This window comes from Marmota flaviventris, chromosome 16 (genome assembly GCF_047511675.1).
Source record: "Marmota flaviventris isolate mMarFla1 chromosome 16, mMarFla1.hap1, whole genome shotgun sequence".
NCBI classification, from domain to species: Eukaryota; Metazoa; Chordata; class Mammalia; order Rodentia; family Sciuridae; genus Marmota; species Marmota flaviventris.
Window position 1 is genome coordinate 71,413,558 of NC_092513.1, and position 23,176 is coordinate 71,436,733.

Here is a 23,176-nt window from a genome sequence, read left to right on the forward strand (position 1 = left end):
ACACAGCCAAGGAAGCAATCAGTGATGCTGAAAGCACATGTATGTGTGTCCGTGTTTTACGTGCATCATGACTCTGAGGTAATAAGGTACTGAAAACATTTAGGAACAATGGCTCTTCCTATATGCACATCAGAAGGCAGCAGGGAATGTGGTCTGGCACTCTCAATTTTCAGATATTTGCTGTACAAGATTTATTTTTAATATACATATGGCAAATTGAAGCTGATGTCAGAATAGTTATTAAGCAGGGGGCACATGATTCCATTCCAATTATGTTGGGTTTAAATTCACAAATGCCTGGCAAGTGGCATGCATATATCCATATATAAATGACACCTCAGAAAACACTCATGTACATGCAATGCTTTTGTTTAGTTTATGCAATTTATTTATTTAAAAAATTTTATTTAATTCATTTGTATTCAGTGCTGAGAACTGAACCCACTGCCTCACACATTAGGCGATGCTCTACCAGTGAGCTACAACCCCAGCCCTTTTTTGGTTCTTCTTAAGCTTTTTTTGTACTAGTGAATGTGCATGAATCAATATTGTACATTTTACTAGATGTTTTCATATTTCATATGAACAAGTTTTGATATAAAATTTCTAAATAAAGGCTATTACCTACCTTTCTCAAAATTGATTCCCCTTGTATCTCTGAGAGATAATAAAGTTTGATGTCTTATTGAAATGTTCATATATTCAAAACTCAATTATCACAAATTTTTTATAACACTTTCTTGGTAGATTTCCTCTGTGTGTGTTAAAATACTGTTTTTCTACTTCCAGTATTTTCCTGTTTGATAAAGAAGAGTTTTGGACAGAAGCTGTGGCCATTCAGGATACTGTCAGGTTTCCTAAGGGACTTTTCTGATACACAGAAAACATAAGTTGTTCTTATGTCCACAGAAATCACATGCTTATGTTTTATTAAGTAAGGCTTGGTGAGTTTAGGTCATTACCAAGTATACCAAACCTTGCAGAACTTCAGCAGAGAACAAGTTTATTTTCTTGATATGAAATACCCAACTGAGTATGTGGAGGAGGAACCACATTCACACCGTCCTTCCTTGACCCTGGTTCCTACCATCAGGTACGCCTTCATCCTAGTGTGTGAACTCCAACTTTTCCCTAGAAGTAATATCTACCCAACTCTGGTGAGAAAATTTGAGAGATGTATTTAATGAGACTCGTCCGTCCCTGAACCCTACATTCTATTAGCTAGAAGTTAACAATATGACCTCCTTTGTGAGAGTGGTTGAGAAATTATGTCTAGATGGAGGATGGGACAGAAGAGGACATGGCTACCGGTCAACATTTAGTAATTAGATAAGGGAGACTACCTTTGTATAAGTCAAACTGGGGGTTGACTATGGCAGGATTGCCCATATCCATCACCTGCATTCCTTGTCTGTCTTGATATGTGGTTAGGTCTCTATCTTTTAAATATTCTGGGCTAAACTGAGAAAGATAACCTTTGGCTAAAGGTTATCACACATTTATTACTTTCTAGGTTTTCTTTCTGTGATTTCTCTGATGATGAATTAGTTTTGATTGCCTACATAAAAATTTCATTTTTTTTATTAGTTTCTTGAAGCTTTTTCTACAACATGCGTTTTTTGAGGATTGAATTCACAGAATATTTCCTATAGTCATTATCTTTCTAGCGTTTCTCTGCAGGGTAGGTTCTGTGATACAATGAGATCAGCACTTTGGGTGAGAGACTGCCCATATTTCCCATATTCTTTACATTCATACATTTAATCCTGCATGGGCTTTCTGATGTTCTCTGAGGCTTGATTTCTGGCTGAAAGTTTTCCCACATCTATCACATTTGTAAGGTTTCTCTCCTGTGTGAGTTCTCTGATGTACTCTGAGATTTGATTTCTGACTGAAAGCTTCCCCACACTGAGCACAGGTGTAGGGTTTCTCCCCCGTGTGAGTTCGCTGGTGCTTTCTCAGGACTGACTTCTCACTAAAAGCTTTTCCACATTCATTACAGTCATAGGGCTTCTCCCCTGTGTGAGTTCTCTGGTGTCCTCTGAGATTTGATTTCTGCCTGAATGTTTTCCCACATTCATCACATTTATAGGGTTTCTCCCCAGTATGAGTTCTGTGATGTACTCTGAGGTTTGATTTCTGACTGAACGCTTCCCCGCAGTGACTGCAGGTATAGGGTTTCTCCCCCGTGTGAATTCTGTTGTGCCCTCTAAGCTGTGATTTCTGTCCAAAAGCTTTTCCACACTGATTACATTTGTAGGGCTTCTCCCCTGTGTGTGTTCGGTGGTGCTTTCTTAGGCCTGACTTCAGTTTGAAAGCTTTCCCACACTCATCACATTTATATGGTCTCTCCCCTGTATGAGTTCTCCGGTGATTCCTAAGGCCTGACATGTGGCTGAAAGATTTGCCACATTCACTGCATTCAAAGGGTTTCTCTCCCGTGTGCGTTCTCTGGTGTACTATGAGGATTGACTTATAGTTGAAAGACTTCCCACATTCATGACATTCGAAGGGTTTCTCCCCTGTGTGGGTTCTTTGATGGATTCTGAGGCCTGACTTTGCACTGAAAGACTTCTCACATCCGTCACATTTGTATGGCTTCTCTCCTGTGTGAGTTCTCTGATGTTTCCTTAGGCGTGCCTTCTCACCGAAAGCTTTCCCACAGTCAGGACATTCATAGGGTTTCTCCCCACTCTGACTTTTCTGAGGCCGAATCAGGAGTAAATTCGTAGAGCAGGATTTCCCACATGCATCACCCTCACAGGGTTTCACCCTTATGTGGGTTCTTGGATGCTCACTAAAAGTTGATTGGCAGCTGAATGTTTCTACACACGTGTTAAGGTCAGCGGGTTTATCTGTTGTGTGAGTTCTCTGATGTACCTGTGGGGGTGAATTATGGCTGAAATTTTTTTCATATTCAAAGTGCTTCACCTCAAAGTGAATTCTCTGCTGTCCTCTAATGTGGGATTTGTGGCCAAAGGGTTTTCCTCCTGTGTTGGTTCTTTGGGTGGTCCTACTGAAACTATTCCTGCTTTCATTAAGCTCATAGTGACTCTTGTCCTTTGGGTGAATGCTCTTGGAGATGAAAAAGGTGGATCTGTCACCTTGGTTTTCTCCAAATGTACTGAATTTATACGATTTCACCTTTTGGTGGACCACAGGAGAAGTAACGAGGGCGGCCTTTTCAAGTAAAATTTTACCACGTTCTTTATATTGAAAATCCTGCCCCAAATTCTGAATTGTCTGAGGCTGAATAACTTCCTCCTTACGATGGAGAGCTCTCACATTCTTACTGCAAACAAAAGACTCCTCTCCAAGATTAGTTGGGTGACCTTTAATACCGAGGAGCCACCTCTCATACAAGTTAAGCTCACAAGTCTTTCCTCTTGAATACTGACAGCGTGAGGCCAAAAGGCTGAGGCTTGGGTAAGTAGGCCCAGAAGCAATACACCGATAAGGCATCATTCTTGTAGGGAAAATATTTATTTCCAGGTTACATGGTTTCTCTGGAATTTCTTGCTCTGTAGTCAATGATCTGTTGGGGAACAAAACTTGCCACAAACGTTTGCCTTGATTTTCTGGGCTCTTTTCTGAGACTTTATCAGGTTGTGAGTCTTCTAAAAATGAGAAAAATAAAATATTTATAAATAGTTAAAGTATTTTTGTACTTAACACAGCTGTTTGAATGGGACATATATACAAAAGCTCTATTAAAGTATCTGATTCTGTGGTTTCTGGCTTAGCTTTCCAACAATTCGAGATATATACTCTTTATGTACCTTTTTTCCCCTTCAAAAAAGCTTTTTTGTAGTAAAAGAGAGGAAAACAAAAATGAACACACACATGCATTTGGCATCTTAAAATATAATTTTCAAAAGTGAGTAGAGAAAAGGATATAAAAGAAAGGAACAGCTGAAAATGTAGTTTATTTAAGACAGTTGAGATCCTTGGAGAGAAAAATGAGGATATGTGAAGAATTTGACAAAGAGTATCAGCACTAAATAGATGACAAGAGTAACAACAAGAAAATCAGTGCACAGCAGGGTTTACATCAGGGAGGAACACCAGATCTAGGTTCTCACTCAGTCAAATACAGATTACAAAGGGAGGACAATCATTAGCCTATTCTGGCTTTGGCTGTTTTTTCCATTCTGTGTTTCAATACCAACATAATTTATAATGGCATCAATTTTCTCATGTGGGAAGAAGTCGTCCCACAGGCCATGCTTTAATTCCATCCACAAATGGGAAACTGGAGTGTGGAATCGACAGGAGTTAGTCATTTCCTGATTAAACTGTATCATTACATCAGAGACGTTTAACAGTTACCCTTTCTAGTCATCAAGTGTTAATTTTCTTTCAACTTGCTCACTCATTTCCCCCAAACCAGTCTTGTCCCTCTCCAATCCTTAATTCTGCTGTCTACTTTTTATACATACTTATTTTGTATTGACTCAGAATCTTAAGGGATTGTTTTTCAACCTGGCCCTAGAAACTTTACATTTCCTTATCATGTATTTCTTGCAATATATTTGATACAATTGCCCTGCTGCTACACATACAAAAATGTCAGCCTATGCTAAAAATGTTCAAAGCATTGAATTTATTTTCCTAGGTACCAACAGGTAAAAGATCTAAGAGATGTGATTCAGGAAAAGAAAGCTTTACACTAGCTGCATGCCCATTATGTATTCGAGCTACCACTCCACTAGTCCATGGTACTTTGCTCTCGTTTTGACAAGACATCAGTCTTTTTTTAAAATATTTTAAAATTGTCAATAAACCTTTATTTTATTTATTTATATGCAGTGCTGAGAATCAAACTCAGTGCCTTGCACATGCTACGTAAGCGCTGTACCACGGAGCCACCACCCCAGCTCCAAGACAAAAGTGTTTAAATGACACATGGTTCATTTCTACCAATTTCCCTTTTACTCACATTCTTTCTCCAAATCAACCCAAATTCCTGCCTTACACACATGTAATTTCATTTAGAAAGACATAGTATTGTGTAAATGAAGCAATATGAAATTTCTCTTCCAATAGGCTCTGGAGTTAGTCTACAATGTTTATTACATGGTACATGCTAGAGAATGGGAGAGTGAAACATCCTGCTTTACTCCCCTGGATAATCTAGGTGGTAAAAGAACTCACTCAATAACTGTGTTCTCTGGCACAGAGTTTCATTTTGTTTTCACACATCCACGAAGTGAGGTAAGAGTTCACAGAGAGATAACAGCATTTCAAGATTAGAGTAGAAATCTGAGCCAAAATTTAACATGAGTAGTAATGCTTCATTCTCCTTTTCATGTATAGTAATTTTTATTATTTTTATTATGAGAACCACTTTTTGGCTTTACTATTTGTATCATTATAGTTTATTTAGTTTTACTATCTTTTTAAATATCTTTTAGTTTTAGGTGGACACAATATCTTTATTTTATATTTATGTGTGCTGAGGATCGAACCCAGTGTCTCGCACATTCTAGGTAAGAGCTCTACCACTGAGCCACAACCCAGCCCCTCATTATACTTTTATCTTTATTATGTCTTTTGCTTTACTGACTTTTCTTTGAAAACATTCTTGCTTTTTAACATAAGTACATAAACAAAATTTTTCTTTTAAGCAGTATTTTGCCTGTTGTCCAAGATGCATGTTTTTCATTTTTTAAAATCTTCTGGATATTGAAAAATTTTGATTTAGTCTAATCAAATATGCTTTTAAAGATACATGCTCCTTTTTTAAATTTCAAGACAGACTTTTTTATTATATTGTATTCAAATTTTAGTTTCATGGAACAATAATCTCTCTACGTTTTTGCACTTACTGACATTTTCCTAAACTACTTTTACATTTTGTCAGTGTTCAGAGGTGATTTTAAGAGGTTTATTCTTTGTTTTCAGAGTAGAGATTTGAAAAACATGTCAATTTAATCTTAATGAAACATGCTGACTTATAAATTCTGGAGCAAGGGGTCAGTGAACTTTTTCAGTGAAAGGGAGGAGAGTGAATGATCTGACTGTACTTGTCACGTGGCCTCTGTTGCAATGACTCTGCTCTGCCTTGTAGCATGAAGCTGTGAACAGACATGGCTGTGTTCTAATCACTCTTTCTTCACCAAAACAGGCAGCAGGCAGGGTTTGTCCTGAGGGGTGCAGTGTGCTGAGCAGTATTCTAGAGACTCAACTGGTATCACTGGCTGTGCTACTGAAATCAGAGAGGAATATTAAGATCTACTGTATCGTACAACTGGAGAAATGAAAAGTTGTGCTCAAAAAAAAAAAAAGATCTCCTGTATTTAATATGGTCATGTTTCTTCTTACAATTCTTGCAGTTCTTTTAAAAAATAAAACTTGAGATCAATTTATTTGGTGGATAAATATTCAAAACTCATATATTCTTTTAAAATTGTCTCTAGCATTATTAAAATGTCCCTTTCCTCATCTGTTCTTTGATCTGAACATTTAGTATGAGTGAGATAAACATGGTTATGCTTATTGGTTAACAACTCATAACTTAGTCTGAACTATCTCTTTAAGCCAACAGGGCATCATTTCCTTTTAAAATGAGAATGTAACCCATTTATATTAGTTGATGTAGCACAGGCATCTGTCTTACTCTGTATTATGCTGTGGGTCTGAGTAACCTTTGTGCAAACAAAAGATGATACAGCAGGCCTGAGACAGGACTGCTTCAAGGTCAGCCCTGGGCTAGTATCTGGGAACTTAGACTTCAAGAGTATTCCCAAGGTTCCCAGCACTTCTGAGAGGGGCCATCATACCCAGACTGCCTGTGCCTATACTGAGCACCTGCTCTCCCTCTCACATCTACACAGGGTCCCAGCACTGCTCAGAGGGACCATCATACCCAGACTGCCTGTGCCTATGCTGAGCACCTGCTCTCCCTCTCACATCTACACTTTGACTCATGATAGATAAAGATGCCTATAAACTATCTACCTGACATACAGATCATCTGATCATCCACACAACCTGTAAATCATCCTGAACCTGTGCTTTCCATCTGAATACCCAGACTTTTAACATACTATTGAGGGTATGATAAAAATCCTGGGCTCCTAGTCCTAATCATCAGGATTCTGAGTAGACAAAATGTTACAATTCATAGCCAGGGGAACCCAGTGTGTCCTGTTTCTGTGATTGTGCCTCTTTTCCTGGTACTATGCCTCCTGCCCTTTTTAAACTGATTCTGCTCTGTATCCTTTCTGTTGATTTTTAGCCACAAGTATGGCTACATGCTGAGTGGTAAGTGTCCTCAGTGAGCTTTCTGCCAGTATTCAATTACTCACCTGGGGAACTCCAGTTTAGGAATCCTTTTTCTTTCTCTAATGACCACGGATCTTCTCCTTGTTCCAACGTGAAGATCAGTTCTGGTTTGGTAAAGCAGAACCCTGTAAATAGGAAATAATTTAGAACTTGAGTAGGCTGCGTAGATTCCGCTGCTCCTGAATATGAAGAAAAACACTGTGGTACCGCAGTCTGGCTGGGCACAATTCAGGAGCCACTTGTCAAAAGAAACGAACTTTATTTTTAGAACCACACACGCCAAACAAAACAGCTCCTCAGGAAAAACCTTCAGAGCCCAACTGCCACCACCGGCTTCCCACAAGCCTCTCAACCTCCCCCACTCCTCCTGCTCTTGAGGCTGATTGGCTGGGTCGCATGGGTGGAGCCAAAAAAGTCCCCCAATGAGCAGCTCCCTGGTCTGAAAGGGCAGGGAAACAGCCCAATGAGCATCACCGCAGAGGAGCCAATCAGTTGGCAGCTAGAAGTTGCTGGGGCTGCTGTGAGCCAATCATCAGCTGGCAGCTGGAAGTTTGCTGGGGCCCCTTGGGCTGTGGCTCTCAACACTGCGGGGAGCCATCCCTATAACGCATGAGGAACTTTCCTGGGCATCGCAGCCAGGGAAGGGACAGGTCTGGCACTGGGAACCTCCTGTGGCTCTCCCACAGAGACGGATAGCCCCAGTACATGTGACCTTCTCTCCGTTCTGCTAGAAAGGTCCCAGGCAGCACACCAGAGAAGGGACTGATATGTCATCAGGAGCTGAGCAGCCCACTTGCCCCACCTGTATCCTATTTTGGTGAAAATCTTTCCTGCAAAGCCTGTGAAGTCTTCCGATATAAATAGAGCAGGCACAGGCTCCTTTGTTAGAAGCTGGATCTGTCTGGTCAGTTGGCCCATCCTGACCCTGCCTTTAAAACTTCTTTCTGTGTTCTGTGGTTATTTCACCATCCTGTTTTTCTTAGCTTTTATGTCTCAGCCAGCCCATTCCACTGGAGGGGACTCCATTTCCACCGCTGCCCAGGATGCAGGCAGTAAAGCACAGCTTAAAAAATGGCACATTCAAGATGTGTGTACCTTTTGGAGGGAAAGTGACAATAGAATTTTTTTTTCTTACACTCAAATAATTTCCTTAAATCTCTGAACTGCAATCCTAAATAACATTATATACTAAAATGGTCAATGTCTTGGATTTAAACAGAAGATTTCATGAGGACTTCCATTTCTATCTATAGTAAAATAAATTGGATATCAGACATCTAAAAATAAACGTATATGGAAGATTACAGGCTTAAGACAAAAGGCAGGAGAACAGAGAAACAAATGAGGTGAGCCCTATAAGAATAACAGATTATTATCTCATATTTGGCAGTAGAATTATCTCATGTTTCCTAGACTTTAAGTGACTTGCCTTGCTTTTCATAACACTGTTTCAAGGACACTGTAAAAAGTCCTTCAATTTGAGATTGTCTGATGTTTTTCTCATAACTAAACTGTTGTCGTGTATATATGGGAGAAAGGCCACAGATTAAATGTCTGCCATTTTTATCACATTTTATTAACGGTACATGCTACCAACACTAACGGCTGGTGAGGTTATCCTTGTTCATCTGGCTGAGAAACCGTATGCCAGGTCTCCACTGGAAATTTGCTCCTTCTCCCCTGTGTATACTGTATCTCCAGAAGGAAGTCACTGGGCACAGCCCACTAAAGTAGAGCAGAGTTATGCTCTATCTCCCTGAAGGGACAGTAAGTACATCGATTAGTAGGATAACTCTGTTTAGGAGATTTTTCAACTTTTCCCAATTATTTATTTATATTCAATGACTTAACTTAGTATTCAGTATGGGTATTTTATACTTTGGGTTATAAATCAATAATGTTTTGTTGCTCAAATTTCTGTAGTTTGGGCTACTGAGAATTTGGTACCCCAAAATGAATTTCTCCTCTGTTCTCTATCATATGCACATATCTTGGTTCTTGAGCATTTCCTTAATTTCTGGGTCTACAAGATGCTCCATGCTCATCTCACATTCCTGTCTCAGTCCTAGAATCAGCCATTTCCGCAGGAATCCTGGCTCCTTTTACTGGCGATTGGTACTAGAAACTACTTGTGGGTCTACTCAGATTTTCTGTTTTCATGATTCAGTTTTGGTGCATGCTGTGTTTCTAGGAATGTGTTCCTCTCACCCAGCTGATGCAATCTGTTGGGATACAGCTGTTTACAGTATTCTCTTATGGTCACTTTATTTCTGTAGAGTTGGTAATACCTCTCACTTTCACTTGTGATATCAGTAATTTGAGTGTTCTTTCTCAATTTAGTCTGTCAATTTTTCATATCTTCTTAAGCAAACAAAACAACTACTGGTTTATTAATTTTCTCTATAGTTTTCCTAGCCTTTATTTCTTTTCTAATCACTATTATTTCCTTCCTTCTACTAATTTAGATTTAATTGGATCTTCTTTTTCTAGTATTTTCAGATATAAAAGGTAGGTCACTGATTCGAGATTGTCCTTTTTTTGGGGGGGGGGTACCAGGGATTGAACTCAGGAGCACTCAACCACTAAGCCACATCCCCAGCCCTATTTTGTATTTTATTTAGAGACAGGGTCTCACTGAGTTGATTAGCACCTTGCTTTTGCTGAGGCTGGCTTTGAACTCACAATCCTCCTGTTTCAGCATCCTGAACCACTGGGATTATAGGTGTGCATCACCATGCCTGGCAAGATTGACCTTTTTTAATGCATGCATTTAGGGCCATAAATTCTGATCTTAGAATTACTTTCACTGCACCATCAAAGTTTTTTTTTTTTCCCTAGGTTTTTCCTTCCTCTTTTTAAATCATGTTCTTGTTCTCAAGAACTTCTTTTCTGTGCCCAAATCAGTAAAGTTATATTTTGAAGGGACACTGTCCTTTCAAACAGGTCATCCTAGGCAGCTAACTGCATTGCATTGGGGTCTCTGAGCAAAATTCTGTGACTTGAACTAAATAGTTTTAAATGTAGATTTTTTTGAAAACTAATATTTAATATTGCTTTTCCTGAAAGGAAAAACTGCCTACTTTGCTATTTAAAAACTCTCAAGAACTATTTTCTACTGCCGCTTATTTCATGTGCACCCACAATGAAAATGTTTAAATTAACTATGTTGTACAAACAAACAGAACTTTTTTAAAAAAAATTATTTCTTTTAGTTCTACACAATGCCTTTATTTTTATTTATTTATTTATTTTTATGTGGTGCTGAGGATTGAACCCAGGGCCTTGCACGCACCAGGCAAGCGCTCTACCGCTGAGCCACAACCCCAGTCCCAAATAGAACTTCTAAAAAATTAGCCAGGTACGATGGCACATGCCTGTAATCCCAGTGGCTCAGAAGGCTGAGGTGGGAGGATCATGAGTTCAAAGCCAGCCTCAGCAAAAGGGAGGCACTAAGCAACTCAGTGAGACCCTGTCTCTAAATAAAATACAAAATAGGGCTGGGGGTGTGACTCAGTGGTTGAGTGCCCCTGAGTGCAATCACCAGTACCTGCCCCCTCTAAAAAAAATTAGTTAAGGCTTTTTGGCTCATGGTTTCAGTACATGGTCAGCTGGCTTCAGACCATGGACCTGTGGTGAGGCCCAGCACCATGGTGGAGAAGGCAGGTGCAGCAGAGCATCTCACCTCATGGCAACCAGGAAGCAGAACTGGCATTTATACAAATCCATCTGATCTTGTCTCATGCTGCATCATTTAAACGTCTTGAAAATTTGGTGTTTGTAATAGATGCTTTAATCTATGACTCCCCTTGTAATATCAAAATAACTATATTGCTTCACATATGGTGTAAGCATCTTTATAACTGTGTTCCCTGTAGCCCATCCTATCCCATGGAACTGCTGCGATTCACTTCAGTTATCTGGATACTCTAATCACCCAACCCATTATAATGGCTATTCGTATCTTCATTTGTATCCTGGGCACTCTAGGCATTATGTCAGGAGGCTCTGGGTTTTGTTTATCTTTTGCTTTAGGAAGTGTCTGGATCATTTCTGGTACCATGGCAGCTGGAGAGGCATGTTAGAGTCTGTAAACAAGTCAAGATGGCGCCTGGCATTTTGCCAGAGGGAGTGGTTTGTGAGGTGGCGCCAGCGAGCCTTTAAGTGTGGAGATTCCTTATTGGTTGACTGCTGTACCTAGTTTATGTTAATTAAGATAAGCTGTGTGTAATGTATATATACCCCTCCTGTCCTACAATAAACGGCTCCTACTCCTGCTGTATCAATCTACACAAGTTGCTCGTCACCCCCCCGGTTATTTTGCTGCGGCCGGACTGCGGCAGAGGCAGATATTTCTTCTTATTTCAGGGTGAGGTCTGGAGTCCAGGTTCTCCATCTGGTCTTTACTGACATGTGAGAGTGCTATGGTTTGAATATTGGTCCCCTCCAAAATTCATGTTGAAATTTAATTCCCACTGTGATAAATTTAATCGTGAGACCTGTAAGAAGGGATCAGACCCTGAGTGGGACTAACACCATGATACAAGAGTTAGTTCGGCTTCTTTCTCCCTCTTGCCCTCTTTGTGCTTCCACCTTATGCCCTGTGATGACACAGTTAGGAAACCCTTGCCAGAGGCTGGCACCATGATGCTGGATCCAGGAGTACAGAACTCTGAGCAGGTTCTGTTTGTTCTGAATTACCCAGTCTGTGGTATTCTATTACAGCAGAACAAAACAGAAAACGTAAGAACAAAACTGGTGCCGCAGGAAAGAGGTGCTTCTGTAACAAATGCGTGACAGTGTGCAAGTGGCTTTGGAATAGGTGATGGGTAGAGGCTGGAACGGTTTTGAAGCACATGCTGGGAAAAGCCTTTATAGTCATGAATGAAGCACGAGGGAAATTCTGGCGAGGGCTCAGAAAGAGAGAGTTATAGGGAGTCTGAAACATTTATTTATTTATTTATTTATTTTTGGTACCAGGGACACTCAATCACTGAGCCACATGCCCAGCCCTTTTTTAAAAAGAATTTTTTTTATTAGCGATAGGGTCTCACTAGTTTGTTGAGGGTGGATTGGAATTTGCCATCCTCCTGCCTTAGCCTCCAGAGCTGCTGGAATTCCAAGGGTGTGTGATCACACCCAGGAGCCTGAAACTTCTTAGAGATGACTCAACTGGTCATATATGTTGAGGAAAATAAGGGTGATAAAGGTAATTCTGATGAGGTCTAAGATGGAAATGAGACTGAAGGTATTAGAAATGAGAGAAAAGGCCAATCTTATTATAAAGTGGCAAGAACTTGGCTGAATTGTGTCCATGCTGAGTGTTTCCACTTTATTTAGGAGCAATAAATCAGGCTATCTGGTTCTTGCTGTTACACAGTCTTCATTTATATATATATATATATATATATATATATATATATATATATATTTTTTTTTTTTTTTTTTTCCCCATGTTTATTCAGCTTGTCAATGGATATTTGGACAGTTGGTATCCTATCACTCTGACAATGCTCACTAAAAATCCCTGTGTGTATACCACTTGTGTTTGTGTAGGTATTCCTAGAGATGCAGTTGTTGGGAAAAAGGTAATGCATATATAATTGTTTTTTTAGTTGCAAAAATTACGTTCCTTAAGGGAAGATTTGATTATGTTACTATTTTATTTAAAACCATCAATGGCTACTTACTATAAAGAGATCACTAATCACTCTCAGCTGGATTCTACCAGACCTTTAAAGAAAAACAAGTGCAGACACTCCTCAAATTATTCCATGAAACATAAAGGAACACTTCCAAATTCATTCTATGAAGCCAGTATCATACCAAAACCAGATAAGGATACATCAAGGAAAGAAAACTGTAGACCAATATCCCTGATGAACTTAGACACAAAATACTCAATAAAATATTATCATGTTCAACTACATAGTAAGAAGATTGTACATCAAAACTAGGTTGGTTTTATTCCAGAAATGCAAGAATGGTTTAACACATGCAAATCAATAAATGTAATTTATCACACAAATAGAATTAGTCATCTCAATAGAAACAGAGGAGACCTTTGACAAAATTCAGCACCCATCTATTATAAAAACACTGAAAAAATTAGGTGAAGAAGGAACCTATCTCAACATCATAAAGGTTATACATGAAAAACCCAACATCAATCTCATAGAAATGGGGAAAAACTGAAAGCATGTCCATTAAAGTCTGGAATTAAGACAAGGATATCTACTCTCACCAATCCTATTTAATACAGTCAAGTAATTAGGCTAGAAAAGGGAAATAAAAGGATAAAAATGGAAAAGAAGTATAAAATCATCAGTGCAGACAACATGATCCTATAATTAGAGGATCCAAAAGTCCCACCAAAAGACTGCTATACCTAATGAACAAATGTGGCAAAGTAGCAGGTTACAAAATCAACATACAAAAAATCAGTAGCTTTCCTCTATACCATCAATGAGTCTGCTGAGAAAGAAATCAGGAAAATAATTCTATTCATAATAGCCTAAAAAAACCCTCTAGGAATAATATACAAAAAATGGAAGAAAGAAACTGAAGACAGCCTCAAAAGATGGAAAGACCTTCCATGTTCATGGATATGCAGAATTAATATTATTAAAATGGCCATACTACCAAAAGCAATATGCAAATTAAATGTAATTCCCATCAAAATACCAATGACATTCTTCATAGAACTAGAAAAAATAGTCCTAAAATTCATGTGGAAGACTAAAAGACCCAGAATAGCCAAAGCAATGCTAAGCCAAAACAGCAATGCTGGAGGCATCACAATCCCTGACTTCAAATTATTCTACAAAGCTAGGTAACAAAATCTGCCTAGAACAGGCATAAGGAGACACACATAGAACAATGACACTGTAAATACAGATCTACAGTCATCTGGTCCCTGACAAAGGTGCCAAGAACACATTGGAGAAAAGACAGCCTTTTTAACATACCACACTGGGAAAACTGGTTATCCATATGTAAAAGAATGAAACTAGACCATCCTCTCCTACCCTCACAAAAGTCAACCCAAAATGAATCAAAGACCTGGGATTCAGACCAGACACTATGCAACTCCTAAAAAATAAATGTAGGGTCAACACTCCAACATATAGGCACAGACAATGGTTTTCTCAATAGGGCCCTATTAATGTCATTTGCAGGAAAATGAATAGAACCAGAGAGCATCATGTTAAGCGAAAAAAGCCAAACTCAAAAGTTCAAGGGTTGGATGGTGTGGGGGGGTAGGCAGGGATATCATGAAAACCAAGGGAGATGAGAAAAGGGACCAGTGGTTGGGAGGTGGGGAGGGAGAGGGGAAGTACTGTGGAGTGATATTGATAAAAATACATTGTTATATTATGTGCATGTACCAATGTTTAACAACAAATCTCATCATCGTCCAACTATAATTTACCAATAAAAATATGCAAAAAGAAGATCTCCCACAAAAGAGAGAAACACATCCCAACAGATGTGCAAAAATAAGACTCAAGAAAACACAAGGAAGCAGGCTAACAAGAGCCTTCCAAAATTTACACACCCTGACAATAAGTGAATCTCCAGATACTGATTTGGAGGAAGATTTGGAGGAAGCTCCAGACAATGAATATAAAAAGTTCATTGTGAAAATGATCGATGCAGACCTAAGAAGTGATCAAGAGAGAAAATACAGAATTTGAAAGGGACTTTCAGTAAAGAGAGATTCAGAAAAAGAACCAAACAAAATTTCTGGATAGGAAAGACAACAAATCAAATAAATTCAATGGAAAGTCAAACCAATAGATTAGACCACAGAGCAGGCAGAATTTCAGGACTCAAATACAAGATACATGAACTTGAACACTCAGTCAGCAATAAAGAAAAATAAAATGATCAAAATAGGACAACATTAAAAGACAAACCTAAGAATCATTAGAAGTGAAAAGATAAAGGCTAATAAGCTTTTCAGTGAAATAACAGAAACATTTCCAAACCTTGGGGATGAGACTGACATCTAGATAAAGGAGACACAGAACCACAAATAAACAAGATCCGAAAACAACCCCTCTCCATGACATATTATAATTAAAATGTATAACACAGAAAATAAGAATACAATTTTAAAAGTTTAAGGAGAAAAAACATCAGATCATAGTCAGAGGTAAACCACTAAGAGTAACCTCTGATTTCTTGCCACAAACTCTAAAATCCATAAGGGATTAGAATGAGGTATTCTAAACCTTGAAAGAAAATAACTGCCAACCAAGATTGCTTTATCCAGCACAGCTATTCTTATGAATATAAAGAAAAAATTAAAAAAAAAAATCCAAGATAAGCATAAACTAAAATAATTCATGACTACTAAGCCAGCATTACAGAAAATACTTAAAGAAATACTACACATAGAAGAACTTACATTCTAGAGCTCCTTAAAAATAAATCTCATTAGAAGGGTAAACAAATAAGGATTAGAACTGAATTAATCATTAGCAATACACCAAAACAGCAGGAAATAATCAACATCTCTTTATAATAGCATTCAATGTAAATGGTCTCAATTCTCCAATTTAAAAGACATGAATGGGTAGATTTGTTTAAAAACAAAGGCCTGACTACGTGTTATTTGTGAGAGACCCATGAGTCAGGCTAAGATACCCACAGGCTAAAAAGTAAAAGAATAGAAAGGATATTCGGTGCAAATGGAGCCTAAAAGCAAGCAGGACTAGCTATTATCATACATAACAACCAAAATGTCTGTTCAAGAAAGAAGGTCGGTTCATACTGGTAAAGGGGTCAATCCAACAAGACGTAACAGTGAATTTTTAAGCTCCTAGATACTGGGACATCTAATTACATAAAACAAAGACTCAGACAAACTCCAATATACCAACACTGAGTGATTTCAACACATCTCTCTCACTAATAAATAGGTCATCTAAACATAAGTTCAGTAAATAATCTTCAGACATAAAAAATATTATAAATACAATGAACCTAATAGACATCTATAGAATATTTCTTTCAACAATAGCCAATTCACTTTTTTTTCAGCTGCTCATAAACCATATTTTAGGCTACAAATCAAGTCTTGGCAAAATACTAAAAATTGATCTCTTCATCTTATCAAATCATAATGACAAATTATAAATCAACAGCAAAAAAAAAAACTACAGAAAATACATAAAGATACAGAAACTGAACAATACATTTCAAATGATAAATGGATCACAGAAGAAATGACTGGTGACATTAGGAAACTCTTAGTCAAACATGAAAGGATAATACATACTGAAATCTCTGACTCACTATGAAGGCAGTTCTAATAGGAAATTTTATAGTACTGAGTGCCTACATTAAAAAAAAAAGTCAGAAAGATCACAAATAAATAATCTAAAGATACACTTCAATGCTCTAGGAAAACAAGAACAAAATAATTCCAAATCCAGAAGGAAGAGAATAATGAAGATCAGAGCAAAAATTAATGAAAGAATACTATTGTAAATTATCTGAGAAATTTTAGTTGCAATAAACTGAAAAATCTAGAAGAAATGGACAAATTTCTAGACAAATATGACCTACCAAAAATATACCAGTAGAATATTAAAAATCCAAACAGATTAGTAGCAAGGAATGAGATTGGTGCAGTAATAAAAAGCCTGCCATCAAAGAAAAGTCCAGGATCAAATGGATTCTTTTTTCTTTTTTGGCTGTAGATGGACATAATAACTTTATTTTATTTACTTATTTCTATATCATGCTGAGGAGTGAACCCCGTGCTTCACACATGCTAGGCAAGTGCTCTACCACTGAGCCACAGCCCCAGCCTCCAAATGGATTCTTAGCTGAATCCTACCCGAGCTTTAATGAAGAACCATTGCCACTGCTCCTCAAAGGGTTTCATGAAAGAAAGGCAGGGGTGAGGACAACTCCCAAATTCATTCCATGAAGTCAGAATCACCCCGACAAAACCCGATAAGGACATGTCAAGGAAAGAAAACTGCAGAGTAATATCCCTCATGAAGGCTGATGCAAAAATTCTGAATAAAATATTAATAACCCAGATTCAAAAACACCACTAAGAAAATTTTACAACATGATCAAGTTGATTTTGCCGCAGTCTGGCTGGGCACAAAATCACGAGCCACTCAAGCAGGAACAAAGTTTATTTTTTGAAACTGCCGCCAATGTCCGGTACGCGCCCGGGAAGATTTTTTTCACCCACGCGGCCTCCTCCCGACCGCCGAGAGAGCTCCTCCCCCGGAACTCCCTCCTACTGTACTTCCCCAACCAATGGGAACTCTCCAGGAGTCCCGTAGCCGGCCTAGGTGAACAGCAGGAGTCCAATATCCATATGAATGCAAATCTTAACATAATCATATCATCTCAATGGCTAGCTGGCGTCACCTTTCGACCAAAAATGCCATGCATCATATACTTGGCTCTTAGCAGATTTCACTCCAGAGATTCAAGGACAGTTCAATATATACAATCTACAATGCAATGCACTGCATAAATAAAATTTGGATGCAAATCACATGATCACCTCAATAGATACAGAAAAAGCCTTTGACAAAATTGAGCACCTATTCATGATAAAAAATTAAAGAAACTAGGGATAGAAGGAACTTAACTTGATATTATAAAGGTTACTACTACAAACTCAAAGGCAAAATCATCCTGTTAGAGAACAAATGGAAAGAAATTTCTCCAAAATCAGGAACAAGGCTAGAAGGTATTCTCTTACAACTTCTACTCAACACAGTACTTGAAATTTTAACCAGAGTAATCAGGCAAGATAAAGGAATAAAAGCAATATAAATGGGAAAAGATGAAGCCAAATTTTCACTGATTGATGATGATATGATCCTATACTTAGAAGATCCACACAATTCCATCAGAACATTTCTAGAGCTGATAAACAAAGCCAGCAAAGTATCAGGACACAAAATCAATATATAAAAATCACCAGCTGTTCTATACACCACCAATAATGAATCTGCTGGGAAAAAAATCAGGAAAACAATTCCATTCAAATAGATTATAAAAAACTAGGAATAAATCTAACAAAGGAGGTATAAGACCTCTATAATGAAAATTATAAACAATGAGGAAAGAAATAAAAAAGACATTAAAGATGGAAAGACCTCCCATCTTCATAGATAGGCAGAATTAATATTGTTAAAATGGCCATATTACCGAAAATAGTCTACAGATTCAATACAATCACATCAAAATACCAGTGCCATTATTCATGAAACTAAACAAAACAATCCTATAATTCATACAGAAGAAAAAAAGACTGAGAATAGCCAAAGCAATTCTGATTAATAAGAATAATACTGGAGCCAGGCACAGTGGTACACACCTGTAATCCCAGCAGCTCGGGAGGCGGAGGCAGGAGGATGGTATGTTCAAAGCCAGCCTCAGCAAAAAAGAAGGCACTAAGCAACTCAATGAGACCCTGTCTCTAAATAAAATACAAAATAGGGCAGGGGATGTGGCTCAGTGGTCGCGTGCCCCTGAGTTCAATCCCTGGTACCCAAAAACAACAACAAAAGAACAATATTGGAGGCAACACAATACCCTATCTCAAATTACACTACAGAGCTATAGTGTAGTGACCAAAAGATCTGACAAACACAATTTTAGAGGAGGAAAGGTTATTTGGTGTTCACAGTTTTAGAGTCTCAGTCTATAGATGGTCAACTCCATTTCCCAAGGCCTGAGGTAAAGCAGGACATCAAGGCAGAGTGTGGTGGAGGAAAGGATGCAAAGTGAGAGAACAAGAGCTCCTCTCACCACAGACAAAATATAAACCCCAGAGACACTCCCCCACTGATTTACCTGCTTCAGCCATACCCTACCTGCCTGCAGTTAATCCTCATCAGGGAATCAATGCACTGATGAGGTCTAAACTCTCATAACCCAATCATTTTACCTCTGAATTTTCTTTAATTGTCTCCCACATGAGCTCTTGGGGGATACCTACATCTAAACCATAACATAAGAGAACAGCAGTAGCTTGGTATGGCATAAAAACAGACATGTAGACTAATGGAATGGGAGGCACACAGACAAACGCAAAGACACAGGCATCTGATCCTTGTCAGTGGAGATAAAAACAAATGTTGGGAGGAAAGACAGCCTTTTTAACAGATGGTGCTGTGAGAATCGGATACTTATATGTAGAAGAATAAAATTAGATACTGGTCTCTCACCCTGCACAAGAGTCAGTTCCAAAAAGTCTTTTGGATTTATATTAGCCTAGGAATCAGATTACTGTGTCAGCCATCTTTTTGTCACTGTGAGTGAGGTAACGGAGGAAAACAACTTAGAGGAAGAAAACTTCACTTTGGGCTCAGAGTTTGAGAGGTCCAGTCCACGGGCGGTCACCTTCATCGCTCTGATCCTGTGCGGGGGCAGAACATCGTGGAGGAAGGGTGAGCTGGGTGAAAGCTGTCCGCTCAGAGCCGTGAGGAAGCCAAAAGACAGAGAGGAGCCAAGAACAAAATACAATTCCCAAAGGCACGCCTCCAGTGACCTATTTCCTCCAGCCAGGCCCCTCTTGCCTATAGTCACCCCAAAACAACAGTGATCCTTTCAAATGATTAGTCCAGCAGATGGGTTGATCCACTGCTGAAGTCACAGCTCTCATACTCTGATTATTTAAGCTCTGAACATTACCACACTGAATGACCCATGAAGCTTTTGGGGGGACAACTCATATTCAAATCATAACAACCACAAACTTGGCAACTCCTAAAGGAAAACATAGGATCACACTTCAACATACAGGCACAGGCAACAACTTCCTCGATAGGACTCCTAAAGCTCAGGAAAATATCAAGAATGAATAAGGGATGGCATCAAATTAAAAAGCTTCTACACGCAAAGGGAACAATAAAAGAGCACGAATAGAGGGGCTATAGAATGGGAGACAATCTTTGCAGGATACTCTCCTGACAAGGAAAGAACTCAAGGAACTTAATATCCCAAAACCCAAATAACCCAATTAAAAATTGGCAAATAATCTAAACAGATAATTCTCAGAAGAAATATAAATGGGCCAGGCTCAGTGGTGCATGCATGTAATCCCAGCTCAGGAAGCTGAGGCAGGAGAATCTCAAGTTCAAAGCCAGCCTCAGCAAAAGTGAGGTGCTAAGCATATCTGAGAGACCCTGTCTCTAAGTGAAATATAACATGGGGCTGGGGATTTGGCTCAGTGTTCAATCCCCGGTACTCCCTACCAAAAAGGATATATAAATGGTTAACTAATATATGAAAAATATTCAATATCCTCAGCAATCAGGAACATGCAAATTGAACTACAGTGAGATTTCATCACTCCAGTTAGAATGGCAATAACCAAGAACACAAATAATAATAAATGCTGACAAGGATATGGGGAACGAAGGAACATGGAGGTTCTTCAAAAGACTAGGAAGGAAAGCACCATATGAACTATCTATGCCACTTCCTCATATTTATGCAAAAGAATTAGTCAGCACACTACAGCAATAGTTGCATATTCATGTTTACAGCAATGGAATTCACAATAGCCAAGTTATCGAATCAGTCTACGTGTCTATCAGCAGATGGTATATATATGCAATGGAGTTTTACTCAGTAATAAAGAATTAAACTGTGGATGGAACTGAAGACCATCATGTTATATGAAGTAAGCCAGAATCAGAAAGTCAAGGTCATATGTTTTCTCTCATAAGTTGAAGCTAGAGAGAAAAAAAGAATAAAAAGTTATCTCATAAAACTAGGGAGACAAGCTGACTAGAGGAAGGGGATGCGAGAGAAAGTGGAAGGCAGGAAAGGGGAGGTGCTGGGGAAATAAATCAACCAAATTATGTCATGAATATATCACCATAAATCCCACTATTGCATATAACTATAATAAACCAATTTAAAAAAAACCATGAAGCTGGAGGTATCAGAATACTTGACCTCAAACATCTTACAAAGCAGCAATGATCAAAACAGCATAATACTGGCATAAAAACAGACATACAGGGCTGGGGATGTGGCTCAAGTGGTAGCGCATGCCTGGCATGTGCGGGGCACTGGGTTCGATCCTCAGCACCACATAAAATAAAGATGTTGTGTTTACCAAAAACTGAAAAATAATTATTAAAAAATTCTCTCTTTCTCTCTCTTCTCTTCTCTTCTCTCTCTCTCTCTCTCTTTAAAAAAAAAAAAACCAGACATACAGACCAATGTACAGTACAGAGCATCAGGAATATATTCTTGCATCTGTAACCAACTGAATTGCAACCAAAATGCCAAGAATACAAAATGGGCACAGGACTTATCTTCAATAAGTGATGGAGAAACTGAATACTCACATGCAAAAGAGTGAAACTAGACCTCTCTTACCATAATACTCAAATCAAGTCAAAAAGGACAAAGGACTTAAAACAAGACCTGAAACTACAGAACTACTATAAGAAAACAGAAGAGAAGCTTCATGACATTGAATTTAGCAATAATTTTTGCTTAAGATTCCCAAAGCAAAACCAACAAACCAGAAATAGGCAAATGGGATTATATAAAGCCAAAAACTTCTGCACAGCAATGAAAACAACAGAGTGAGGAGACAGCTAGAGAATGGGACAGAATGTTTTTAAACTATCCATCTAATAAACAGCTGATATCTAAAATACATAGGGAACTCAGACAACTCAATATCAAGGAAATTAAAAAATAAGCAAAGGCTGGGGGTGTAGCTCAGTGGTAGAACGTTTGCCTAGTGTGCATGAGGATCTGGGTTTGATCCCCAGCAGTAAGAAACAAAAACAAACATCAACAAAAATGGGCAAAGAAATTAATAAAAATTTCTCAAAAGAAGATATGCAAGGACAACAAGCTATTAAAACACATTCAGCATCTTCAATCACAGGCAAATGCAAACTAAAACCTCACTATTTTACAACTGTTAGGATGGCTGTTGCTAAAAAGACATAGAATAACAAACATTGGTGAGAATGCAGAGAACGGGGACCCTTGCATACCATCAGTGGGAATGTAAACTAGCACATCTACTAAGTAAAACAGCATGGAATCTCATCAAAACATTAAAAACAGAACTACACATGATCCAGCAATCCTGGGAATATATCCACAGGAAATGAAATCCATATATTGAAGAAACATCTGTACTCCCATGTTTATTACAGCACTATTCACAATAATCAAGATATGAAATCAGCCTAAATGTTCATCAAGAGATGAATGGATGAAAAAAATGTGGTATACATAAAATTAAAAACTATTAATCCAGAAAAAGATGAAATCATATTATTTGTGGCAACATGAATGGATCTAAAAGAAATCACACTTGGGGTTGGGGATGTGGCTCAAGCGGTAGCACGCTCGCCTGGCATGTGTGCAGCCCTGGGTTCGATCCTCAGCACCACATACAAATAAAGATGTTGTGGCGCTGAAAACTAAAAAATAAATATTAAAAATTCTCTCTAAAAAAAAAAAAGAAATCCACTAAGTGGTTATTAAATCAGGTATAGAAAAATAAAGTCCACATGAGCTCACTTAACATGCAATATAAGAAAATCAATCTCATAGATGTTGTGAGTAGAATAATGGTTACCAGAGGATAGAGAGGGTGGGTAAGGAGGATGAGGAGAGGGTGGTCAATGGGTACAAATTTTCAGTTAGGTAGGAGGAATAAGCTTTGGACCACCATACAATGAGATGAGTATAGACAATAATAATGTATTATTTACTTCCAAATAGCTAGAAGAGAAGATTCTGAATGTTTCACTGCAAAGAAATGATTGATATTGGAGATGATGGATATGCTAACTATCTAGATTTGATCATTACATAGTGTGTATACATACCAAAACATTACAGAGTACCCAAAACTTTG

At 38.4% G+C, this 23,176-nt stretch overlaps 1 protein-coding gene across 1 annotated transcript in view; it reads right to left on the reverse strand.

The window, feature by feature from the left end:
- Positions 1-254: 254 nt before the first annotated feature.
- The window catches only part of Znf782 (zinc finger protein 782), a 28,392-nt gene continuing 5,470 nt past the window's right edge, over positions 255-23,176 (reverse strand). Inside the window, exons 5-6 of the mRNA XM_071602534.1 lie at positions 7,311-7,412; positions 255-3,617 (exon numbers count right to left, since the gene is read on the reverse strand). Coding sequence (XP_071458635.1) covers positions 1,753-3,617; positions 7,311-7,412 — 1,967 coding nt within the window. The 3' untranslated portion in view covers positions 255-1,752. The remainder of the gene's footprint in view (positions 3,618-7,310; positions 7,413-23,176) is intronic.